The sequence below is a fragment of the Mesoplodon densirostris genome, chromosome 10, assembly GCF_025265405.1.
Source record: "Mesoplodon densirostris isolate mMesDen1 chromosome 10, mMesDen1 primary haplotype, whole genome shotgun sequence".
NCBI classification, from domain to species: Eukaryota; Metazoa; Chordata; class Mammalia; order Artiodactyla; family Ziphiidae; genus Mesoplodon; species Mesoplodon densirostris.
The window spans coordinates 28,778,284-28,803,842 of NC_082670.1; the positions used below are offsets into that span (position 1 = coordinate 28,778,284).

Below are 25,559 nucleotides of genomic sequence, written 5' to 3' on the forward strand. Positions count from 1 at the left end.
AGTCGTGGGCTAGTTCAGACTGGTCTTCCCTCCTCCTGCTGTGGTTTGGGATCCTGTGCTAGGCTGAGGCTGGGCTCTCCGGAGGTAGTGGTTGTCTCTGATATCTTTGTATTTATCAGCTCCGAAGTGGGAGGGGCCCCTGGTGAGGAACCTTGTTGATCCAGGCTGGTTCACATAAGTTGACTCCATGTTTACATAGGAAAAGAATAAGGTGAAACCTGATTCGTGGACCTAAAATTTAGCTTCCGGGCAATTTTAGTTGCAGGAAAATCTCATTGCACCCATTCTTCATGTTTTCCTTTTTTTTTTTTTAATTTTGTGGCAGAAAAAATGTATAAATACTGGCTTTTGGAAGAAGGAGCTATTGTTAAGCGTAAGCCTTTTAAACTCTGTAATTACTCTATAAAGCCTGTGTGTTTCCATCAGAAATGCATTTAGTCTTAAGTTGTAGTGCCCAGTGTATGGAACATTTATAATGATGGGGTGCTTCCAAAAATACATCCACTCTATAGAAAATGTTAATCAGCTCATCCCCAGGGACCATACTGAGTATCTCCATTGTACAAATGAGGAAATGAACATGACAGTTAGTGGTTTGCCCAAAGCCACACTGTCACTGTCACTACGAAGATTTAAGCAAAGGGCCCACATACAAGAAAACACAGTCATGTTTCCATGTAAGACACTGTGGGCCTTCGCTGACTTGACCTAAATTAAGATTCAGGGGCAGGGCTTCGCTGGTGGCGCAGTGGTTGAGTCTGCCTGCCGATGCAGGGGACACGGGTTCGTGCCCTGGTCCAGGAAGATCCCACATGCTGTGGAGTGGCTGGGCCCGTGAGCCATGGCCGCTGAGCCTGCGCGTCCTGAGCCTGTGCTCCGCAACAGGAGAGGCCACAACAGTGAGAGGCCCGCGTACCGCAAAAAAAAAAAAAAAAAAAAAAAAGATTCAGGGGCTAAGAAGCCTTTTGGTGTTTGGAAGAATCGACCACACCAACCACAAAGAGCTGGCTTGCTTCTGAAAGTTACCTGCGGGGTTTTAAATAAGACATGTTGTTTTTTGAGGCGTCTGTTTGCTTGAAATCAGAAGCTCAGTATCTGGCTAAACATTGCTATGAAAACTGAAAAGCAGCGGGTTCAAGTGTATTTCACACTGCCGGGGAAAATAGTGTGGGAAGTACAGTCGGGTCTCAATCTGTGGCATTCTACTTTTACAGTTGACAAGAAAGCAGCCTGCCACCAGGAACTTCACTTTCCGAAACCATTTTCAGGGGGTTGGTTCAGGATGTACACGCAAGTCTTCCAAGTCATCTGCTTCAATGGTATTGCATGGCAGAGGAAGGGTTTCCATGGAGGAACCACAAATTCCTCTATTTACAAGGGAACTTCGGGAATTCTTATTGCTCTTTTCTCAGGCAAAAGTTGATAGCTCATTTTATAAATGCTTTCCCCAACAACTGATTGGAGCAAAAAAGGTTTTTTTCTTTCCCTCCCGACTAACCTCTAGTTAATTGAAAAATTCAATTAACCATCACAGTAAGTGCCTCTTCTCTTCTTTTGCTTTCTTCCCCAAGTTTCACTTGGGAACTTGACTTCATTTTTTTTTTTTTTTGGCCTCGCCCCGTGGCCTTTGGGATCTTAGTTCCCCAACCAGGGATCGAACCTGTACTCCTTGCAGTGGAAGCACAGAGTCCTAACCACTGGACCGCCAGGGAATACGCCCCCTGTTTTTTTTTTTTTTTTTTTTTTGAGTAGTAAATGTTTTAAAGACTTTTTTTCAACTTTCCTTTTAAATTGAAGTGTAGTTGATTTACAGTGTTGTGTTAGTTTCTGGTGTATAGCAAAGTGATTCAGTTATACACACATATTCTTTTTCAGATTCTTTTCCATTATAGTTTATTATAAGATATTGAATATAGCTCCCTGTGCTATACAGTAGGATGTTGTTGTTTATCTATTTTATATATAGTAGTTTGTGTCTGCTAATCCAAAAGTCCTAATTTATTCCTCCCTCACTCCCTTTCCCCTTTGGTAACCGTAAGTTTGTTTTCCACATCTGTGAGTCTGTTTCTGTTTTGTAAATAAGTTCATTTGTGTCATATTTTAGATTCCACATATAAGTGGTATCACATGGTATTTGTCTTTCTCTGTCTCACTTCACTTAGTATGATAATCTCTAGGCCCACCCATGTTGCTCAAATAACACTATTTCATTCTTTTTTTTTTTTTTTTTTAATTCGGCTGCACCGGGTCTTAGTTGCGGCAGACGGGCTCCTTAGTTGCAGCTCTTGGGCTCCTTAGTTGCGGCTCACCAGCTCCTTAGTTGTGGCTTGTGAACTCTTAGTTGCGGCATGCACGGGGGATCTAGTTCCTTAACCAGGGATCAAACCCGGGCCCCCTCCACTGGGAGCTCGGAGTCTTATCCACTGCACCACCAGGGAAGTCCCTATTTCATTCTTTTTTATGGCTGAGTAGTATTCCATTGTGTATCCTCTTTGTTAGCTGTAGTTAGCCAAGACATTGTTAACTATAATAACTCTGGTATCTGGGTTTGTGAGTATGGCCTCATTCAAAGATATGGTGATATTGATTCAGAAGACTCATTCACCTGTTGTGATACCTACCAGAGCCCTTACTGTGGGGTTATATATACACTCCATGGATAAATTTGGGAAAAGCCAATGCATAATTGCAGAGAGAAGGTGCCTTAAAGAGGAAGACACCAAATTGTGCCACTCGGGGAAAACCCCAGCTCCCAGAGGGTCGGTGCCACGTGCTTATCCTTAGTTGTCAAATCCCAAGATTTGATTTTGGCATTTTCACCCTCTGTTCATCAGATCTGGGGACTGCAGACCCATGCTGATTGAGTTTATAAGTAACTGATGAGCCAGAATGACTCCATTTATAACATTATCCAGTGAGTTGGGTTCAAAACCCAACCCACCTACCTTTGTGATATTGGGCAAGTTGCCTGACTTTTCTGTGTTTTTTGTTTTTTTTTTTCTTACGGGGCAATTGGAATGTTAATGAGCGAATGCCTTCACATAATACCTGGAAGATAATAGCTATTGTTAGTATATTGTCATTTTGCTGTTGTCTTCATTATAACTGCAAGTCAACTTTAGGAGACTGACTAATAAATCAGAAAGTTGCCTTTTGAGCATAGAATTTTAGAGCATGGGAAGTTAGAAGTTCTGAAGGAATACCCCCATTGGGCTGGATCAGTTGGGAATTTCATCAGTTGATATACAAGACACCATAGCCAGACTCTCACCACCCATTACCCAGACCCTGCTGGATAAACTCCACTGCAGTTTGAACCTGTGGCTTACCTTTTCTAGATTTTATAAAGTCGCCACTTTTTTCATCTGAGAGTCTCTAATTTATTTGGTTCCAGTTTTTAGCAGCGATAAAGGCATCACTCTGAGTACTTTGTTTGGGTTTGACTTTCAAAATATTGTTTAGGGGCGATTTATTTTTCTTCCAGGTTGCTCCTCTGGTTCCACGTTCTGGAAGTGACATTTGCAGGAGGGTACCTAACTAGTCTCCCGGATGGCCTGTGTGTGCAGTAGCAGGCCCTGCATCCCTTTGACGGACGAGAGCCATGGGAAAGCATGCTTCTTTAAGTTCATTAAAACAGATTGGCCTTCTGTAAAGACCTCACATATTTGTATTTGTGTTTTATTTTATTTTGTGTCTGGTATAGGCATTGACATCCTGAAGCTTGTAGCAGCCCAAGTGGGAAGCCAGTGGAAGGATATCTATCAGCTTCTGTGCAATGCCAGCGAGAGGGAGGTGGCCGCTTTCTCCAACGGGTACACGGCGGACCACGAGCGGGCCTACGCAGCACTGCAGCACTGGACCATCCGGGGCCCCGAGGCCAGCCTGGCCCAGTTAATTAGCGCCCTGCGCCAGCACCGGCGCAACGATGTTGTGGAGAAGATCCGTGGCCTGATGGAAGATACAGCCCAGGTAATGCAGCCTGGATTGTCTGTCTTTCCCACTAACCTTTAGGTCCCTGTGCTCCAGACTTTACCAGGTATATGTAATAAGGAGAAAGAACTGATAGCAGGTGGCTAGGTTCTCTCTCTCTGTCTCACTCACAGACACACACCCCTCTTCTAGGGCAGTACTTCTCAATGGTTTTCCATTAATTATCTAGAGAACTTTTAAAAAATTTTGGTTATTTGGACCTCACTGTAGACCAGTCACTGTAGAATCTCTAGGGACAGGACTAGGAACCAGTATTTTTAGGAATCAGTATTTTTAAAAGCTCTCCAAGTGATTCTAATGTGCAAAGTTGAGAATCTTTGCCTTTGGAGTGGATTCTGGCATCAGACTGTATGGCTAGATCTATTCCTCGTTACCCAATTTAGAGTTTCATTTTGCATAACACATTTGGAACAAAAGCAAGAAGGAAGACTTTTTTCTATCCCCTTTCCCTTCCAGACGATATTTTCTGTGATGTGGTTTAAGAATGCTGTGTCTTACCCCTGAGTACCCCCAAGGATGCAGGTGGTACTGGCAGTATTTAGTAACAGGATTGATATTTCTCCTTGGGCTTGTCCAATCAGTGCCTCAGATGAAACTGAGGGGACCCCGGAGTGTGATTTATTTATAATCGTTGGTCCATGAGCCCTGGCTTTGGAGTCAGACAGCACTGGATAGGAATCCTGGCTCTGACACTTACTAGCTGGGTGACCAAGGGTACTTTACTTCAACTTTCTCTGCCTCTGTTCTCTCCCTTGTAAGCCAGGTTTATAGGGTTAATTAAGACTGGAAATAAAGTATGTAAAATGCCTGACACATTGAAGGTGTTCTGTAAATTGTAGTTATGGTCATGATGTAACTCATTTTACTTAGCCTTTCCTTAATCATAAGGTACTTCCCTGAAAGGCCATGAATTAAATACAAATTTGGCTATTCAATCATGTTTCTTAGACTTCGATTGATGTTTTGTAACGTGTTCCCAAAGGAAAAATGCTGCCCTTGAGCCTTGATAAAACCCACTTAATGGGCTTCCCTGGTGGCGCAGTGGTTGGGAGTCCGCCTGACGATGCAGAGGACGTGGGTTCATGCCCCGGTCCGGGAGGATCCTACATGCCGCGGAGCGGCTGGGCCCGTGAGCCATGGCCGCTGAGCCTGCGCGTCCGGAGCCTGTGCTCCGCGACGGAAGAGGCCACAACAGTGAGAGGCCCGTGTACTGCAAAACAAACAAACAAACAAACAAAAAAAAACCCACTTAAAATTTAAAAGGCAGGGGTTCCCTGGTGGCGCAGTGGTTTGAGAGTCTACCTGCTGATGCAGGGAACACGGGTTCGTGCCCGGTCCGGGAGGATTCCACATGCCACGGAGCGGCTGGGCCCGTGAGCCATGGCCGCTGAGCCTGCGCGTCCGGAGCCTGCGCTCCGCAGCGGGAGAGGCCCGCGTACCGCAAAAACAAACAAAGAAACAAACAAAAAAACATTATTGTGCTTCCTTGGAGTGCTGGCTTTAAGGAAAGAACTGCTAGGACGAGCAGTAGATTTGAAGAAGGATTTAGATACTTGAGAATAAGCCGCTGTATCACCTTGATAATGCCTCCAAAAAAGAGAAAATGTAATTGATGCGATGTTTCTCAAAAAAGAGAAAATGTAATTGATGTCGTTCAATGGAATATTTAATAAGGTGGAAGGATGATCATGATGTATTGTTAAGGGTTCAAAAGAAGGTTTTTCATTAGAAAAAACAAATATAAACATAGGAAAATGCATAAATGTTAATATTATTAAATCTAGGTGGTTGAATTAGAAGTGATTTTTAAAAATTATTTTCTATAATGAAAACATTACTTTTGTGGTTTAAAACATTTTTTTAAATGACAGCTGAAAAGGCCCACGAGGAAAGATAGGTAGGGCTTTGTTTTACTGTGCTGAATTGAAAGACGGAACCATCCTCATTTTAATGGAGGAAGAGCAGACAGTGGTTTATGTGCCATCCATTCTTCCTTGGGAGGACTGGCTGAGGTTTGCTATGTTGGGTCATATTTGCCTAAAACTTAATTTACTTTCAGGTTCTGCAGACCTGTCTCCTCTCTCTGTGTACACTCAGCAATCACTTAGAATTTGGGCCTAGTCTTTAAGGTACTTCTGAATGGTGGTAATGATGGTGGTAGAGTATTGTCTATACCAAATGACGTTGGTATGTTTCTCTTATAGTACCATTGAGCTTCATCAATGTTTATGGAGCACCTACTTTATTCCAGGCACTGTCCTAGGTGCTGAGAAAAGTGGACCAAAGGTGCAGACTCCATGGAGGAGACTACATGTCAGGGAGAGTGATTATAGCAAAAATCACTGGGTCAATGAATAAGAAACCAAAACCCTTGGTCCCCAAGTGCCAAGCTCTTGTTCCTTTTAGTTTTTTCCTTCCTCTTATCTCCTACACATACAAAAGATGCTAGGGTCTATTTTTTGTTGTTTATTTTGTAAGAAACAGTGACATCAAGACCTCTTGTAGCCTTCTTCTTGGTTCTAGTGCAGCCTGCATGTTAGGATAGAGGCTGAGAAGGCAGTATTAAGCTTCTTGTTCCATGTTTTAATCATGTCCATCATTGTCTGGCAGTGTTGTGGACCCAGCTCTTACTCTAATTTTAACAGCCAGTGAGCATGGATTTCTGGCTGCCAGCTATTATTGATTGCACAGTTTGTTCATAGTTTATCTCTGAGACTTGTGGAGTCAAACAAGAGAATCAAAACGCAGGGGGCATAATTGAGACCTAGCTTCCATTTTCTAGTGGATCTGTATTCTGTGTGTACGGTGGTACTGCTGACAATTTGAGACTTTGCCCCAGGAGTTAATGGACTCATAATATGCAAAAATGACTCCGTGTGTGTGTTTAAAATGGTTAAATGTTTTTTCCTATTCATGAGCCTGAGAACACCTATGTTATGTTCCACTCGAAGGATTAGCCCTGGTGTTCCTTTTAGTTACCTCTGTCAGGAACAGCTGGTCCATTATTAACCATGGTGGTTAAACACATCCAGAGTCTTACTTTAAAAAAAAAATATGCATAACAAATTATACAGTAAAATTTACTTTTTGGTGTACTGTTCTTTGCATTTTTTTTAAACAAGTTTTTAGAGTAGGTTTAGGTTTAAAACAAAATTGAGAGGGAGGTTACAGAGTTTCCTGTATACTCCCTCCCCTCACACATGCACAGGCTCACCCGTTATCAATCTCACTCACCAGAATAGTACAGTTTTACCAAGAGTGAACCTGCATTGACAGACACATCATAATTACCCAGAGTCCATAGTTTACCTTAGGGTTCACTCTTGGTGTCGTACATGTGCTATGGATTTGGACAAATGTACAATGACATATGTCCATCACTATACTATCATACAGAATACTTTTTTTTTTTTTTTGCGGTACGCGGGCCTCTCAGTGTTGTGGCCTCTTCCGTTGCGGAGCACAGGCTCTGAACGCGCAGGCTCAGCGGCCATAGCTCATGGGCCCAGCCGCTCCGCGGCATGTGGGATCTTCCCAGACCGGGACACGAACCCGTGTCCCCTGCATCGGCAGGCGGACTCTCAACCACTGCGCCACCAGGGAAGCCCCAGAATACTTTTACTGCTCAAAAAATCCTCTATGTTTTCCCTGTTTCTCTCTTCCCCACTGCCCACCTCTCTCCCACATCAACCACTGACCTTTTCCTTGTCTCTTACAGTTTTGCCTTTTTCAGAATGTCATATAGTTGGAATCATAGAGTGTGTAGCCTTTTCAGGTTGGCTTTTTTCACTCAGTCATATGCATTTAAGCCTCCTCTGTGTCTGTTTATGACTTGAATGCTCATTTGTTTTAAGCGCCAAATAATATTCAGTTGTCTGGATTTATCACAGTTTATGTATTCATCCACTTGCCTGACTCTTTCCTTCTCTGAAGTATGAGCTGGGTTTTTCAGTTCCCTCTTCTTTCAAGGTCAACATCAAAACTGAACCCAGCCTTCCAGAATCATCTGAATTCTTTCCTTCCTGGTCATGAGCTTTTGGGAGAAGCAGTAAAGCAGTGGGACAATAGTTTGGAAGTTACTGGGATTTTGCCGAAACTCTTTAAAAAAAAAACAAAACAAAAACCTAACACAGCCTTCCAAATTTTATGTTATCTCTTTTTTTCCATCCTTTTACTTTGATTCTTTTCTGTGGCTTTATTTCAAGAAAGTCTTTTGTAAGGAGCATATATTTAAGGTTTTAAAAAACCTATTCTGACAGTTTTTGTCATTTAACTAGAGAATTTCAGTGTGGTTACGTTTTTAACATAATTACCTGTGTATTTGGCCATCTTATTATTTTTTTTGTATTTGTCCTATCTGTTCTCTTCCCCCTTTCCTTTCTTGTTCATAAAGCATTTTTTTTATTATTCTACTTTTCCTCTTAACTTCTTAGTTACACATTTTTTCTTTACTTTTAACGGATACCCCAGAGGTTACAACACGCCTACTTAAATTATGAGCCATTTTATAAATGTGTACTTTCTACTACTTTTCAGACCACACAGCAGCCTTAAAAGACTTTAATCCTGGGCCTCCCTGGTGGCGCAGTGGTTAAGAGTCCGCCTGCCGATGCAGGGGATACGGGTTTGTGCCCCGGTCTGGGAGGATCCCATATGCCGCGGAGCGGCTGGGCCCGTGAGCCATGGCCGCTGGGCCTGCGCATCCGGAGCCTGTGCTCCGCAACGGGAGAGGCCACAACAGTGAGAGGCCCACATACCGCAAAAAGAAAAAAAAAAAAAAAAAAGACTTTAATCCTATTTATCCTTCTCTTATATTGTGTTTTTGTTGTCATACGTTTTAACACTACACATTTCTTAAACCTCCCAAAGGCATAATTATTACGGTTTTACACAGTCACGATCCACATAGATTTACCTACTTACTGATATTTTCTATTGTTCTTCATTCCCCATCTCTGCCTGAGAACATTTTTCTTTGGCCTAAAGAATACTTAGTGTAGGTTTCCGGCAATAAACTCTGTTTTTCTTCACCTGGAAAATGCCCACTGACTAAAATAAATTGCATTATTTGCCCTTTGTTTTTTTTTTTTGTTCTTTTTGCGGTACGCGGGCCTCTCACTGTTGTGGCCTCTCCCGTTGCGGAGCACAGGCTCCGGACGCGCAGGCTCAGCGGCCATGGCTCACAGGCCCAGCCGCTCCACGGCATGTGGGATCTTCCTGGACCGGGGCATGAACCCGTGTCCCCTGCATCGGCAGGCGGACTCTCAACCACTGCACCACCAGGGAAGCCTCTTGCCCTTTGTTTTTGAAGGTGAGCTGGAAAATAGAACTTAAGCTTGATAGTTATTTTTCTTTCAGTACTTTCTTGCGTGGGTTTAAGTTTCCCTTGCTAAATAAATAGCAAAGGAGGGGATGTGATTTTATTTTTAAATCTATATTACATAATGAATTACACGTGCAGTATTATACCATGGACTTCGGGCAATGCAAAGACAAGGAAGACAGATTCATTGCTGTCGGGGAAACTTACCATTGAAGGGAAGAAACGTATACATATCAATGTTTAATCTAAGGGAGTAAACCCAGGAGGGAGGGAGGAGGGAATTGGTGGATGTACAGTTTATCAACATTAAGGCTCCAAATCGGGATGTCAGTGTGGAGGTGTGTGCCGGGTTAAATTCCTGTCCAGGCAGCATATCACACTGGGGACTCAATGGTCAATTACTTGACCTCTCTGCCTCAGTGTTTTCCTGAGAAAATGGGAGCACCCTTAGTGCCTGTCCTTTGAGTTGTTGTGACATTAGGTCAGTGTGACTCACAGGAAGCTCTTGGTGAATGTTTGCCATGAATCGTTGCAGTTATTCCCAGGCTCTAGAGGCAAGAGAGGTGGAAGAATGTTCCTGAACTAGCTCCAACTCACATGGTGGATCCTTTAAATCCTGAACGCCAAGGGTTGCTCAGTGTCAGGTGGGAAGGGACAGCCAAGTCCAAGACTGCTTGACGGGTAGATGGTTGAGCACGAGGGTTGCCATTTGCATTCAGTGCCCAAGAACTGGAAATTCTAGTAGTTATAGATATTTATTCCTTACTTCCTGAGTGAGCGTTCCTAGGCTGGCAGGGATGTTTGCTGTAGTGAAGAAACAAAGGTGATGGTGTGTATGTAGACAGGTCTGCTCTCAAGGGCTGTCAGAAAAAGGACATGAAATTGAGCAACTGGATTTCTAGGTTTCCTTACTTTCCTTTGTTTTCTTTTTTGGGGGGGGGGGGACTTTGTGTATTCAAATAGGCTTACCCAGTGCTGTCATTTTCTTTTCTTTTTCCCCTCGCCTTGGACTTGTTTTTTTCTCTCTAGGAAACCTTGGGCAAATGATTTCTCTGACTCAGAGTTTTCTATTTAAAATGGGAATTCAAGTGCTTTTCAGAGTTAAATCAGATAATGGCTTGTTGAACTGTGGGATGTAAAAAAAATGAGGTAATGAAAGTGATGCCTACTGGCTAGGTTCGGAAGTCGTGGTGATTTGAATTTTCCAGCATTCCTTTATAGTTTCATTTTGAGAAAGGGAGGCAAAAGGAATTTTAGGTATACTTAAAAATGATAAACAACAAGGTCCTACTGTATAGCACAGGGAACTATATTCAATATCCTGTAATAAGCCATAATGGAAAAGAATATGAGAAAGAATATATCTACGTATAACTGAATCACTTTGCTGTACACCAGAAACTAACACAACATTGTAAATCAACTACACTTCCATAAAAAGAAATGATCATATTAAAAACAACCACAGTCATTTAAAATAATATAAAGTGTTACTTTAGCTTCCTGCTTTGACCAGAGATTCATAAATGAAAAGAGTTGGTGTTGGTCAGGCAGGGGGTTTGGGTAGCTCATCCCCCCTGCCCTCCTTCCATAGGATTAGCTAGATTAAAACTACACTGTAATGTACCAACCAGTGGCTCTGAAGCCAGTATTGTTGTGGTTAACTTCTATGTAGTAGAATGATTCTTTGTTAGAGATTCTTAATCCTTTCCAGAAACCACATAGGAAACCTACATCCCAGGGACAGAGTTTTTTCTCTTTCTCTCTCTCCCTCTCTCTCTCTCTGTCTCTCTCTCTCAACTATAGCGGACTCTGTGTTGGAGATTGAGTGGTTTTGCTCTGTATAATCAACAGGGAGAATCTACCAGTGAGGTGAGCACTGGTCATTCTATTTGCAAGGACGGTACTACTGCTTTTGCTGCAAAGGGAACTATGTGATTTTTTTTTTTCTCTTACCAGCTGCAGGATGCAGCTGTCCTTATCTACAGTGTGACTGAGACCAGCTCTTTTCAGAAATTTAATATAGCGAGGGTGAGTGGAGGCAAATACCAGCTGTACCTTTAGCTGTTGACTTTTTGGCTTTTCAAATCTGTCTTTAACTTGCCAGTTGATCATCTCCTAGAAAACAGGGATTATTGTCCTAAGGCCTTAAGATGTTAGCTAAACTCACGTGTGTCGAGCCCCTGACTTCTGCTGTGTGACCACTGCGTGGAAGGTCATTTCAGGTCAAGTTGCTTAATTTTGCAGGGTGTGACTGTGGGCTCTGGGGAACTTGTGAGGTGGTGAGAAGGGGACATTGTAAAGGCATTGCTGACACACAGTGGGCCCAAGTACATTGAGTGATGCCTGTGTTTAAGGTGGTTATTGTGTACAAAGGAGCCATGTCTATGAATAAGCCTTTTGACTTTTAATGACATTTCAGGCCATTCTACTTGTTATCATACTCCAAGGTTTCATTCAGTTAGTCAACAATCTTTTGTCGAGCACCAGCTGTGTTCCTGGTACTATGTAAAGAAGAAAGGTGTGTGCCTTTCAATAGCTCACTCACTGAGATGGAGACATGTGCAAATAATGACAATTCAGTGGGATAAGCAAATGTATAATAGAAGTGTGCACGAGGAATTGTAAGATAGCATCAGAAGGCAGGGTTATGCGACCCACCAAAATATACCTAGAAAATAAGAACAGATATATATATATATATATATTTCCTTTTTTTTTTTGGACACAATATGCGGCATGCAAGATCTTAGTTCCCTGACCAGGGATCGAACCTGGGCCCACATCAGTGAAAGCACCAAGTCCTAACCACTGGACCGCCAGGGAATTCCCTACTTCTTGAATTCGTAGCCATCTTGTAAGCATCTGGTGAGATAGAGTGTACATAGTAGAGGTAATGATTGTAGATGTCCAGTCCTGCACTTGACATCTACTAGGGGGGCTCAGTAAATCTTAGCTACTGTTTTCCATGTTGGAATTTGAATTCTACACTCTCCTTTTTTGACTCAAGAGCAATACCACTCTACTTTCTGTAAAAGGAGATTAAGGAGAAAGGGAACCAGTGTTTGCTGAGTATCTATTGTGTCCCAAACACATTGGGTGCTTTGCATCTGCTTTTATCTAGCAAGCTTCATGGCCCTGTGAGATATAGGTCAATATTAGAATTAAGATATATTTCTGTATTTCGTTGAATGCCATGGCAACCATGTATGCACCGTTATTATAGGTACCACTAAGAAAGCAATAAAAACGTTGCTAATTATAGTTGTTAGATACATCCCTATTTCAGAGATGTTAAAATGTGAAAAGAAATATCCCACCATAGAATTAATGAAATATGGTAGTTGAGCTTGAAGAGTACAGGTTATAGGGGGAAAAGTCTGGGAAACAGATTCTTGGGATCTTGGGATTGATATACCCTCCCTCCCCAACACACACAGACTTACACATGCTTTTTGTTTTTTTTAGTAGCCTTTAAAAATGAGATAGTTTAACACAAGCAATTTATTTAGCATTCGTTAATGGAACACCCATTTTGTTTCAAGCCCTGTACCAGGCACCAGATATACTAAATGAAAACACACACTATATACATTGGAATACTACTCAGCCATAAAAAAGAACAAATTTTTGCCATTTGCAGCAACATGGATAGACTTGGAGAGCATTATGCTTAGTGAAATAAGTTAGACAGAGAAAGACAAATACTGTATGATATCACATATGTGGAATCTAAAAAATACAACAAACTAGTGAATATAACAAAAAAGAAGCAACTCACAGATATAGAGAACAAACTAGTCGTTACCCACATGAAAGGATGCTTAACGTCACTAATCATTAGAGAAATGCAAATCAAAATTACAATGAGGTATCACCTCACACCAGTCAGAATGGCCATCATCAAAAAATCTACAAACAGTAAATGCTAGAGAGGGTGTGGAGAAAAGGGAACCCTCTTGCACTGCTGGTGGGAATGTAAATTGATATAGCCACTATGGAGAACAATATGGAGGTTCCTTAAAAAACCAAAAATAGAACTACCATATGACCCAGCAATCCCACTACCGGGCATATACCCTGAGAAAACCATAATTCAAAAATAGTCATGTACCACAATGTTCATTGCAGCTCTATTTACAATAGCCAAGACATGGAAGAAACCTAAGTGTCCATTGACAGATGAATGGAAAAGAAGATGTGGCACATATATACAATGGAATGTTATTTTTTTGTTTTTTATTTTTTTACCTTGCTCAAATAAGAAAAATTCAAATTGAAACCTACACTGAGATACAACTTTAACCTTTTAGACTGGCAAAGAGGGAAAGGTATGACACCATTCTGGTACTGTGAAGGGAATAAGGAAAGAGGAACAGCATCCATTGCCAATGGGTGTGTACATCAGCCCTGCCCCTTCAGAGGGCCATCTGGTATCATCTACCTAAGGACATGTCCATTGACCACAGACATTCCACTCTTAGGAATACATTCTACATATATTCTTTTTTTTAAATTTATTTTATTTATTTATATTTTTGGCTATGTTGGATCTTCGTTGCTGCACGTGGGCTTTCTCTAGTTGCAGCGAGCGGGGGCTGTTCTTTGTTGCGGTGCTTGGGCTTCTCATTGCAGTGGCTTCTCTTGTTGTGGAGCACGGGCTCTAGTCATGCGAGCTCAGTAGTTGTGGCTTGCGGGCTCTAGAGCCCAGGCTCAGTAGTTGTGGCGCACGGGCTTAGTTGCTCCACGGCATGGGGGATCTTCCCGGACCAGGGATCGAACCCATGTCCCCTGCATTGGCAGGCGGATTCTTAACCACTGCGCCACCAGGGAAGCCCTACATATATTCTTTCTAAAAAAAATTATTTTATTGAAGTATAGCTGATTTACAATGTTGTGTTAATTTCTACTGTACAGCAAAGTAATTCAATTATACATATATATATACACACATTATTTTTCATATTCTTTTTCATTATGGTTTATCACAGGATATGGAATACAGTTCTCTGTGGTATACAGTAGAACCTTGTTGTTTATCCATTCTCTATATAATAGCTTGCATCTGCTAATTCCAAACTCCCAATCCATCCCTTCCTGACCCCATCCTACATATATCCTTATATACATCCCACATATGTGCAGAGTGATGCAAGTATAAGTATTCATTGTAGTATCTCTCATTAATAACAAAAGAGTGGAAGCAACACAAATGCGCTTCAATAGAAAACTGGTTATGTAGGCTATGGAACATCTACACCGTGTAACAATATGCACTTATCAAAAACAATGAGTCAGGGGCCTCCCTGGTGGCGCAGTGGTTGAGAGTCCGCCTGCCGATGCAGGGGATACGGGTTCGTGCCCCGGTCTGGGAGGATCCCATATGCCGCGGAGCGGCTGGGCCCGTGAGCCATGGCCGCTGAGCCTGCGCGTCCGGAGCCTGTGCTCCGCAACGGGAGAGGCCACAACAGTGAGACGCCCGCATACCGCAAAAAGAAAAAAAAAAAAAACAAAAAAACAATGAGTCAGCTCTTTATGTGCTAACCTCAAGAAGCGTTTTTAAACAAAAACGGGCAAGGTACAGGACAGTGTGTATGTATACCTTGCCACCATATTGTAAAAAAAAATTGTAAAACATGAAAGAGAAGGTCTGGAATAGGGTGGAGAATATATGTACCTACCAATTGGTATAAGTATAGACAATGTCTGGAAGAATACATGGGGAATTGGTAACAGTTAACACTGCGGGGTGGGTATGGAGAAGCTAAAGTCAGGGTTTAGTGAGGGGGAAGTATTTTCATGGTCCCCTTTTGTACCTGTGGCATTGTGTACCATGTATAGTCTAATTCTAATGGCATGAATTCAGTTAACGATTTTATTAAACAACACTAATTTAATCAAATTTGGGACGTTCAGAAAACTTGAGTCACAAAGGTTGGCTTGACCCTTCTTATTTCAAGGTCATGCATTTCCTATGAAATTATTTTCTGTCCTCCATACTTTTCTAAAAAACATTCTAAAGGCTTTATTTAGCACCAGGTAGACTATTTCATTATAACAGTTGTTAACTTCAAGATAGCCATTAAAATAATTTACTGGCAGCTACTGAAGGCACCTTGGAGCAGTATCTCAGTCTGGGGTTGGGTGGATAAATACTGTTAAGATTAATGTACCCCAAATAAAGGGTCAAAGCTACTGTACAGTAAGTGTCTGTACATAGCTTAAGTACACAGGTGCCTTGCAAACTTGAAATGCACAAGACCTTTTATATAGTTGGATACTTCTAGCTTGTCTTAAGTCAAGCTTATGATTCTTGCAACCTTTTTTCATGATTAGAATTGTCCAAAGGCTTTTTTGTGGGAAAGGTTTCCTAATAGGTCTCATTGAGTGAAGTTTACGAAAACCCGAGGCATTTCCAACAGCAAGATCTCCTCCTATAATGATGGGGACCCCTGACTTACTCTCCTCACTTCCTTTTTTGAGAAAGCTAGTCGGTGAGTCAGCTCAGGGCTGCAGCATTACGGTTGATGTCAGCAGCCTGGACTGCTTGGCAGACACATGTGCCAGCAGCTGGTGGCCACGCCCTCCTCTCCTCCCTCCGGAGCCAGCTGGTTCTTACCAGTTTTGGCAGCTTTGCACAGCACTGCTTGTGGCTTCCTGTGGCTGCCCCCTCGCCCAACCGTGCACCCAGTCCTCTTAAATTCTCTTGCTAGGCAAGGATTGGCCACCAACCACACCTTGGCTTAAACGTGGGTGGATTTGAAATGAACTGTTAGACATGATCAGAATTAGCAGATGACATATAAACACAAGACTCTGACAACTGCCTTGATTGGGGCTTGAGATACTTAAAGGAGAAACCAGCCATGGCCAGCTCGCCTGGACTAATGTTTAAATGGAATCTTAAGTAAGGTTGCAGTTGAAACAAAATTCTTTAATTATCCTGTGCTTGGACAGATGTAGGGGGCGTGTGGGGTGTCTTTTAAAATAATTCCCCAGTGGTTTGGGCAGTTTTTGGTCACGTGAATCCTGTGAGCTTCCTGAGGGTGGGTGACTTTGTTCTGCAGGTGCTTGCAGCTTACCTGGGCAGTGCATAGCTCAGTGTGCACTCAGCTCTGTTGCCTCTGTGGTCTAGCGCAGGGGTTCCCAGGGAAGCTGAACAGGGCATCTTGGCATTGTACTCCTGTTCCTGCTTCCATCCCGTGACCTCCAGTGAACCCAGGGAGATCTAGACAGCATAATGCTGCAGTGTCCGCTTGCCAGCTGATGATTTACGTTTAAGTGTTAGCACTGTTCCCTACTTATGCAATGGAAGCCCCTCTGTGCTTCCCTTTCCTATGTTCTGGGCTGGGCCGGAGAAGAAAGAAGGAAGGTCAACAAAAGACTAAATAATCAGAAGCCTAGGAAAAGTTTGGGGAATTTCTGTCTTCAGGTTATTTGGCCCTTAGCCCTTCTTTTTTATTTATTTATTGTCCTAACTTTTAAAAATAAGACTTAGGAAACAAAGAAAAGTTAAAACACAGTACAACAAACACCCAGAACCTACCACCTAGATTCAACAATTATATTTTGACATCTTTGCTTTATCTATATATGTGTGTATATATTTCCAGTCCATGTTCCTCTTTCTAAGACTTTCGTCCAAATTTCTTATAACTGCTAACCCTTCTTTTAAAGGTTTAGGAATCAGCGTCTTCTCAATTTCCTCTTAATTTTTTTCTTTTTGTTTGCAAAAATTTTTGCTGAGTAAATTTGGATTATTCTTCTTAAGACCTCTTTCTCTGGGTTGGATTGAACAAGAATTCACACTCGGAAGAATAATTAAAAGTCTGTCCCCTATCAGCTGGAACTTTAAAGAAACCCACCTATTTTCCCCCTTTTCTGTTGGAGGTGGTGTATTTGTTTTAATTTTTTTAGGGAGAAATCATCGTATACAGGTATTCTTTAGTATCTGAACTTAGGAATTGAATAGATTCAGGTACATGTTTTGTGATAGGGCTGGTAGCCATCATTATCTGAACCCTCATGTAGATCTGAAGTCCTGGAACCACATAGCTTTTTGGATGACAAAGCGTTTCTTATCATCCAAATTCCTGTTCTCTCAAGGTAGGAACTACATAGATTCAGATATCAAGAGGTATTGGTATAGCAAGGAGGAAAGTGCTCGTTTTTATCAGAGCCCATCTTACATACCTACATGGACCTATGGGAGGTCATGAAATCTAATTAGATCTTGATTACATGGGCAGCTGGGAGAATGGGGGAAACAAGCTTCAGATAATATCATCCTTAAATAGTTGTAGTCATGTATTTATTTGTGACTGTAATTCCTTTGAGATAAACCTTTAGTGGAAATTGAATTTGTGTTTTTTTAAATAGTCACTGGTCTGTTGGGATCGGAAATATTTTCTAATAGAAAACAGTTATTGGCCACAGTTGAAGTGTCTGGTTATTTACATAGTCTCTCATCTTTATCTATTTTTAAAATTTTAATATCTTTTTTAAAAAATTTTATTTATTTATAGCTGTGTTAGGTCTTCGTTTCTGTGCGAGGGCTTTCTCCAGTTGCGGCAAGTGGGGGCCACTCTCTTCATCGCTGTGCGCGGGGCCCCTCACTATCGCGGCCTCTCTTGTTGCAGAGCACAGGCTCCAGACATGCAGGCTCAGTAATTGTAGCTCATGGGCCTACTTGCTCCATGGCATGTGGGATCTTCCCAGACCAGGGCTCGAACCCATGTCCCCTGCATTGGCAGGCAGATTCTCAATCACTGCGCCACCAGGGAAGCCCTAAATTTTAATATCTTTATTGGAGTATAATTGCTTTACAATGTTGTGTTAGTTTCTGCTGTACAACAAAGTGAATCAGCTATATATATATACATATATCCCCATATCCCCTCCCTCTTGAGCCTCCCTCCCACCTCGCTATCCCACCACCTAGGTGGTCACAAAGCATCGAGCTGATCTCCCTGTGCTACGCAGCAGCTTCCCACTAGCCATCCCTTTTATATTTGGTAGTGTATATATGTCAATGCTACCTTCTCACTTCGTCCCAGCTTCCTCTTCCCCCCACCTGTGTCCTCAAGTCCATTCTCTACATCTGCGTCTTTATTCCTGCCCTGCCACTAGGTTCATCAGTACCGTTTTTTTAGATTCCATGTATGTGCATTAGCATACAGTATTTGTTTTTCTCTTTCTGACTTACTTCACTCTGTATGACAGACTCTCTAGGTCCATCTACCTCATTACAAATATCTCAATTTTGTTCCATTTTATGGCTGAGTAATATTCCATTGTATATATGTGCCCCATATTCTTTATCCATTCGTCTGTCGATGGACATTTAGGTTGCTTCCATGTCCTGGCTATTGTAAATAGTGCTGCAGTGAACACTGTGGTACATGAGTCTTTCTGAATTATGGTTTTCTCAGGGTATATGCCCAGTAGTGGGATTGCTGGGTCATATGGTAGTTCTATTTTCCGTTTTTTAAGGAACCTCCATACTGTTCTCCGTAGTGGCTGTATCAATTTACATTCCCACCAACAGTGCAAGAGCGTTCCCTTTTCTCCACACCCTTTCCAGCATCTGTTGTTTGTAGATTTATTGATGATGGCCATGCTGACCAGTGTGAGGTGTGATACCTCGTTGTAGTTTTGATTTGCATTTCTCTAATGAGTAGTGATGTTGAGCATCTTTTCATGTGTTTGTTGGCAATCTGTATATCTTCTTTGGAGAAATGTCTATTTAGGTCTTCCACCCATTTTTGGATTGAGTTGTTTGTTTTTTTGATATTGAGCTGCATGAGCTGCTTGTATATTTTGGAGACTAATCCTTTGTCAGTTGCTTCATTTTCAAATGTTTTCTCCCATTCTGAGGGTTGTCCTTTCGTCTGGTTTATGGTTTCCTTTGCTGTGCAAAAGCTTTTAAGTTTCATTACATAATCTCTCATCTTTATCTCAGGGCAGTCATCCAGCTGGGCTTCAAGATCTGCCATTGAGTTACAGGTCCTTGCAGACCCTGGCTCTGGCCCCTTCACCCTGGCTGATGGACCACGGCAGCCCCTTGTGGTCATGTGATGTCTTTGTATTGAGTTTACAGGGTTTGTCAATTTCTGTAACTGCAGTGGGTCCAGACAGGGAAGTGACATGACTCAGCAAAGAGGATTACTTGGAAACTAGACCCGACCTGATCTTGAGTCCTGGCTTCTGTGATCTTGGGCAGGTTACTTAAACCTCTTAAAGCCACAGTTTTCTCATCTGTAAAATGGAGCTAATAAGAGCTACCTTAACATCAAATGGATTCCATATATTTCATGCTGAGTTGTTTAGCAGAGTATTGATGATGGCTTATTTTTTAAAGTCCCTTTTTGTTTACTGGATCTGAGTAACAAGCTGGTCAACTCAGATGGAATAGCAATTAGTTTACATTGAATTTAGCAAATGGGTTTTCGAAAACCATCATTAAAGTGACAGAAGTTTTCACAAATGTAACATGAGAATTCTTCCTTCTTTCTAAGTGTTGGATGATGAGGTCTGGAGGGAAAGTTCAGTAGGAAGGTGATTTTTAATTGTAAGGAGCTTTCTTCTTAAGTCTATCAGACATATCTGGCTACAGAGGGGAGAGAAAAGGATCTTGTGGAATCTGATTGGGTGATGCCAGGAACCAAGGGGTTAAGTTGAACCATTTTAGCAGATTGGCAAGGGGCATCAGGGCTGGGTAATTAAGGCTTCATTTCAGGGGATCACTGATGCATCAAAGTTGTTAATTAGTTTTATGAAAACAAATTGTGCAACCACAGGGAGATTGTAATTGGATAGTAATTGAAAATAACTCAGTGGTAAACCTTAGTTGAGGAACCAGTGGAAGTAACTTGGAAGGAGAAAGGGAGTTGGGGTCTGTAGGTGGGGAGGGGGGGAGAATGAAAGAGCCATAGTGAGACAAACAATAAGACAATTTGAAGAGAGATGACCTAGAGTAACCTTTTTCTTATAGAAATGAGGAAACAGATCTGAAAAGGGGTGCGGTTTTTCTAAGACCACACAGCTAGTGAGTGGTAGATTTCCTTTCTTCCTTTGCCATGATGTTCCAAGATTGTCATGACTTTGACTTTTAGGAGTTGACTATGAAGATCATGAAACACGCTGAAAAGAAGGCTTCTGGGGCTGGAGTCTTCCACCCCTGCCTGTTTGCAGAGTATCCTCAGGAATGCTGCTCCATCATAGGAGAGAAGCAAAGTAGTCTCAAACTCTTGTTTCACTTATATACCACCCTCGCCATGACAATGGCTTCAGCATCCATGGCTCCACCATCCCCAGGGCTGGAGAAACATTTCAGCCTTCCACAGTGTGTCATCCTCAGAAAGGCCAGTCAACAGGGAAGTGTGTTTTGTTTGATGTTAAAAGAGGAGAGTTATTTTATTTTATTTTAACTTTTTATTTTATATTGGAGTATAGTTGATTTATGATGTTGTGTTAGTTTCAGGTGTACAACAAAGTCATTCAGTTATACATCTACATACATCCATTGTTTTTCAGATCCTTTTCCCATACAGGTTATTACAGAATATTGAGTAGAGTTTCCTGTGCTATATGGTAGGTCCTTGTGATTATCTATTTTATCTATAGTAGTGTATATTTGTTAAGAGGAGAGTTATTTATTTATTTATTTATTTTTTTGAGGTACGCGGGCCTCTCACTGTTGTGGCCTCTCCCGTCGCGGAGCACAGGCTCTGGACTCGCAGGCTCAGTGGCCATGGCTCACGGGCCCAGCCGCTCCGCGGCATGTGGGACCTTCCCGGACCGGGGCACGAACCTGAGTCCCCTGCATCGGCAGGCAGACTCTCAACCACTGCGCCACCAGGGAAGCCCAAGAGGAGAGTTATTTTTGAGGTTCAATTTCAAGTTGTGATTTGATTGTGCACCCAGAGCGGGCATGTCAGTTTGGGGAGCTGGTTGAGGGAGGCGTGGACGGTTGCAAGGACACAGCTGGAAATGGCTCTTTCCAATGCAAACCCAGGACAAGTTATATCATTTTTCTCACCGATACTGCTCAAACCTCTGTAGCTCAGAGGCATTCAAGCCCACGAATTTTAATCAATAGCTTGTTTACCTAATCCGTTTGGATGGTTCCTCATACTCAGTGGTTCTGGGAATCCGAAAGGAAAATAGTCAGGTCAGCAGTGGAGTTTCAGGTATGACTCAGCTGTCCAGTAAGGTGAACCACTTATCTCTCTTTTCTTATCAGCTTAGACCAATAAATACAGTATCTGGAAGGACAAAGTGTATTTGTATGGAAATTAATCAGGATGACATTTGGGGCTCATTTGGCCAAAATAAATTTCACGGTCTTGAAGTTCATACAATAGACTCGTACTGATTTGGGTTACTTAGGGAGCTCTCCCCTCATGATCCCTGCCTTCTCCCCCTTTTTGGTCTGTCTTACTGTCTCACCCTGATTTCTCAAATGAGTCTTCTCAGTTAGCACGGTTACAACATGGCTATAGAGCAAAAAGAACTCTACTTTTCAAGTTTCTCCAAAGGGACTTCAAATATCTGGTGGATCCATTGCCTTCACTGGCCAAGTTTTCCCTGAGGCCTTTCTTTTAAGTCTTAATATTTGCATCACCACAATAAGTTGGGAGGAGTGTTGCCCTTTTGTGCCTGTGAATGCTTACAAAAAGTAAAGAGAGGAGCTCAGCCAAGTAGATGATTTTCCACCTGTCCTGTTCCTTGGCTACCAATATAAATAAAAGCTGTTGCAGCCGCATTGTCCATTTAACAGAGGGAAAATATACTTATCAGTGGTGACTGCTTTTAAAAATAACATTTATTGTTTTTCTAATTATAAAAGTTAATATGGCCCTGTAGAGAATTTGGGAAGCTTAAAGGAGAAAAAGGAATACATTAATTTACTCAGGATCTCTTTTGTGACTCTTTGGATAAGTGTATGTTCAAATCTTTTCCAAGAGGATACAACCCGCTTCTGTGGACATCTAGCTTTCTTGTTTAGAGCATTTGCCTTCTTTTTTAGTATCTGAATCTTATTATAAGTGCTCTTTATTTGCCATAAACTCAATACTGAACCATGAACTTTCTGAACTAAGAAAATAAAGAATTAATTTATTCCACACACCCTGAGGCTTCAATTTCTTATTAGAGAAGTCACAGGTAACACAATGCTTGAGTTGCAGCGCTGCAAAAGAATTTTGATGGATATTGTCAATAGTAAGGTAAAGGGAGGAAAGAAGGAAGTTTCTAGGGGCAAATTTTTTTTTTCCTGCTAGGAAAAAAATGCCAGTAACTTTAGAGGAATCTGGAATGCAGCCAGCTACTGTGTATCCTGTACATAGTGACAGATATCTATACTTGGTAGAGGAATAGATTTTCTAGAAAGATGCTTGTTAAATGGTCTCTGGCTTTAGCTGTGGTTCTGAGCTCCATCGTGGAGCTGCTAAAACCATTCCTAGCAGCATTTTCCCATTCACTTGACTCACTGTTAATGATTGGACAGCACCAATTCAGCATTCTGCCTTCGAAATCATGTTAGAAGTCATGTACTTAATTTCCACTGATAATATCCTTTGGCAAAATTGGGGGGGGATATTAAATATTGAAAGTTTTGAACTGAGTTCAGGAAATAGGTGGGTGGATTTCTTAGGCTGTTGGCATGTGGTTTGTGGGCAGGAATTCCTTTTCTTAAGCAAGAACAGTGCACTATATTGACTGGCCGGGTCATCCAATGTACTGTCCCTGAGAACCAGAGTGTAGACAAGTGTTCTTTGTCTAATTGAGTGAATAAAAAACATATTTTGGCATGAGTGGCCATGTGCATTTTCAGGGAGGAGGGGCATATGCATGCCAGGGCCTAATGAATTCAAATCTTAAAAGCGTATCCATAAAACTTGTCTGTGGATCAGAAGGGGGCTGGTGGGAATGCGTGATATCTAAGCCTTAAGACTGCACTGGAAGCAGAAGCAGGATGTGGGTGGTTGTATAAGGGAAAAATGCTGTTGGAACATTAGATTTGCCGTGTCAGAGGCCTTCGGAATCTGCACAGTTGCAAGAATTTCTCAGGCCGTAAGGCTTGTAAAAGAGGCAGTTGTGCTTTGCTTTGTGTGTTTTACAACTGGAGAACGTCATCCTTTGAAACAAGGGGCAATGTCTTCCTGATTGAGGAACTTGAAAATGTTTCTCTTGACAAGTGGGAGTCGAGTCATGAGGTTTCTAATGAGCAGTGATTAACAGCTCCGGGAAGAGTGCACATCACTGTCTGCACCCGGCCCCATGTCGTCTGGCCACCTGGCTCCCAGATTTCCCTCTGTGTGCCAGAAGAACCAATAAAAATATAAGTCAACTGACTAGGAGGTGCCACCAGTGTCTGCCAGATTTCTAGGGTACGGTGTCAAATGACAGGGGCAACTAGAGATGTCCAGCTGGCCTGAGTTGAGCACTGACTTTCTCCCTGGGTTTGTGTGCCCTCTCTGGGCCGTAGTCATTTCACCTGCAAAATGGGGTGATACCACTCATCACTTACCCTCATCTCCACTGCGCACCCTGGTACAAGCCATGATTACACCTCACCTGCCCACTCACTGTAGCAGCATCCTAACTAGTCTTCCTGTGTTGATTCTTACCTCCCTAAAATCCAGCCTCCATGCACCAGCCAGAGAGGTCATGATGCTCACTGTCTTCATCTGAAACCATCTTGTTTGCTTGCTTTCTTGTTATCTTCTCTCTGATCCCTGCCCTGGAATACAAGCTTCACGGTCTCCCCTACATCCTGAAGAGCCTATCCACTGGCTCCAGCGGGGTGGTTCTCCCTCTCTCCTTCCAGCCGCTCTTGCTCTGGCTTCTCCTGTTCTCATTTTGTTCAAGCAGTTTTATTTACTTCCTGAGCTAGTTTGAAATGGGAATCAGGAAACGGAGGGTTTAGTTTTAGTTCTGCCACTTCCTGGCTGGGTGCCCTAAAGACAGTCACTTACCTTCTCTGGGCCTGTTTCCTTACTTGTAAAAGAGAGGGTGTATTTGTTTGCAAGGGCTGCCATAATAAACTACCACAGACTGGGAAGCTTAAACATCAGAAGTGTATTTTCTCACAATTCTGGAGACTAGAAGTTTGAGATAAAGGTGTCAGCAGGGTTGATTCTCCTGGGTGTGTCGAAGATGGCCATCTTCTCCCTGTGTCTTCAACATGGCTTCCCTTCTGTGTGTCTGTGTCCTAATCTATTCTTATAAGGACATCAGTCATATTGGAGGAAGGCCCAGGTGTACCTTAATTACATCTTTAAAGGCCCTATCTCCAAATATAGTCATGTTCTGAGGTACAAGGAGTTATGAGTTCAACATACAAATTTTGGGGGCACAGAATTCATCCCGAAACAGAGGGGAATATGCTGCATAATATCTAAGACCATTTCCAGCAGTACGAAATTATATTTTTGTTGGAGATCTTCCTCCTCACTTTCTTGCCCAAGTTTCACTCCTATGAGGTAACAGCTTGGTGCATATGCTTCCTAATTTTTAATGTTCATACATATCCTCTCGTGCATTTTGAAGGGCGTGTGTGTGTGTGTGTGTGTGTGTGTGTGTGTGTGTGTGTATATCTAGCAATAATATAAGTTATGGACTGTCCAAATGGGAGAATTTATCCACAAAATACTAAATGGAACCAAAAAAAAAAAGCATCCAAGAAGGGCTTTTAATTTCATTTTTTTCTTTAATTTTTTTAATTTAAAAATTATTTCTATCTTTATTTTTTTTTATTTTTAAAAAAATTGAAGTATAGTTAATTTAGAATCTTGTGTTAGTTTCTGATGTAGAGCAAAGTGATGCAGTTATCCACATATATGTATATTCTTTTTCAGATGCTTTCCATTTAGTTTCTATAATTTTTTTTTTTTTTTTTTTGTGGCTGCATTGGGTCTTCGTTGCTGCGTGCAGGCTTTCTCTAGTTGCGACGAGCCGGGGCTACTCTGTGTTGCGGTGCACAGGCTTCTCATTGCGGCGGCTTCTCTTATTGCAGAGCACGGGCTCTAGGCACGCCGGCTCAGTAGTTGTGGCTCGTGGGCTCTAGAGCGCAAGCTCAGTAGTTGTGGTACACGGGCTTAGTTGCTCCGCGGCATGTGGGATCTTCCTGGACCAGGGCTCGAACCCGTGCCCCCTGCATTGGCAGGCGGATTCTTAACCACTGCGCCACCAGGGAAGTCCCAGTTTCTATAATTTTTGAAGTATATAATTCAAAATTGTT

General features: G+C 42.2%; 1 protein-coding gene across 1 annotated transcript in view; it reads left to right on the forward strand.

Annotated features, from left to right (window-relative positions):
- Positions 1-25,559, forward strand: part of TNFRSF21 (TNF receptor superfamily member 21) — a 64,744-nt gene that overhangs the window by 36,190 nt on the left and 2,995 nt on the right. Inside the window, exon 4 of the mRNA XM_060111025.1 lies at positions 3,704-3,969. Within this exon, the coding sequence (XP_059967008.1) occupies positions 3,704-3,969 (266 nt within the window). The remainder of the gene's footprint in view (positions 1-3,703; positions 3,970-25,559) is intronic.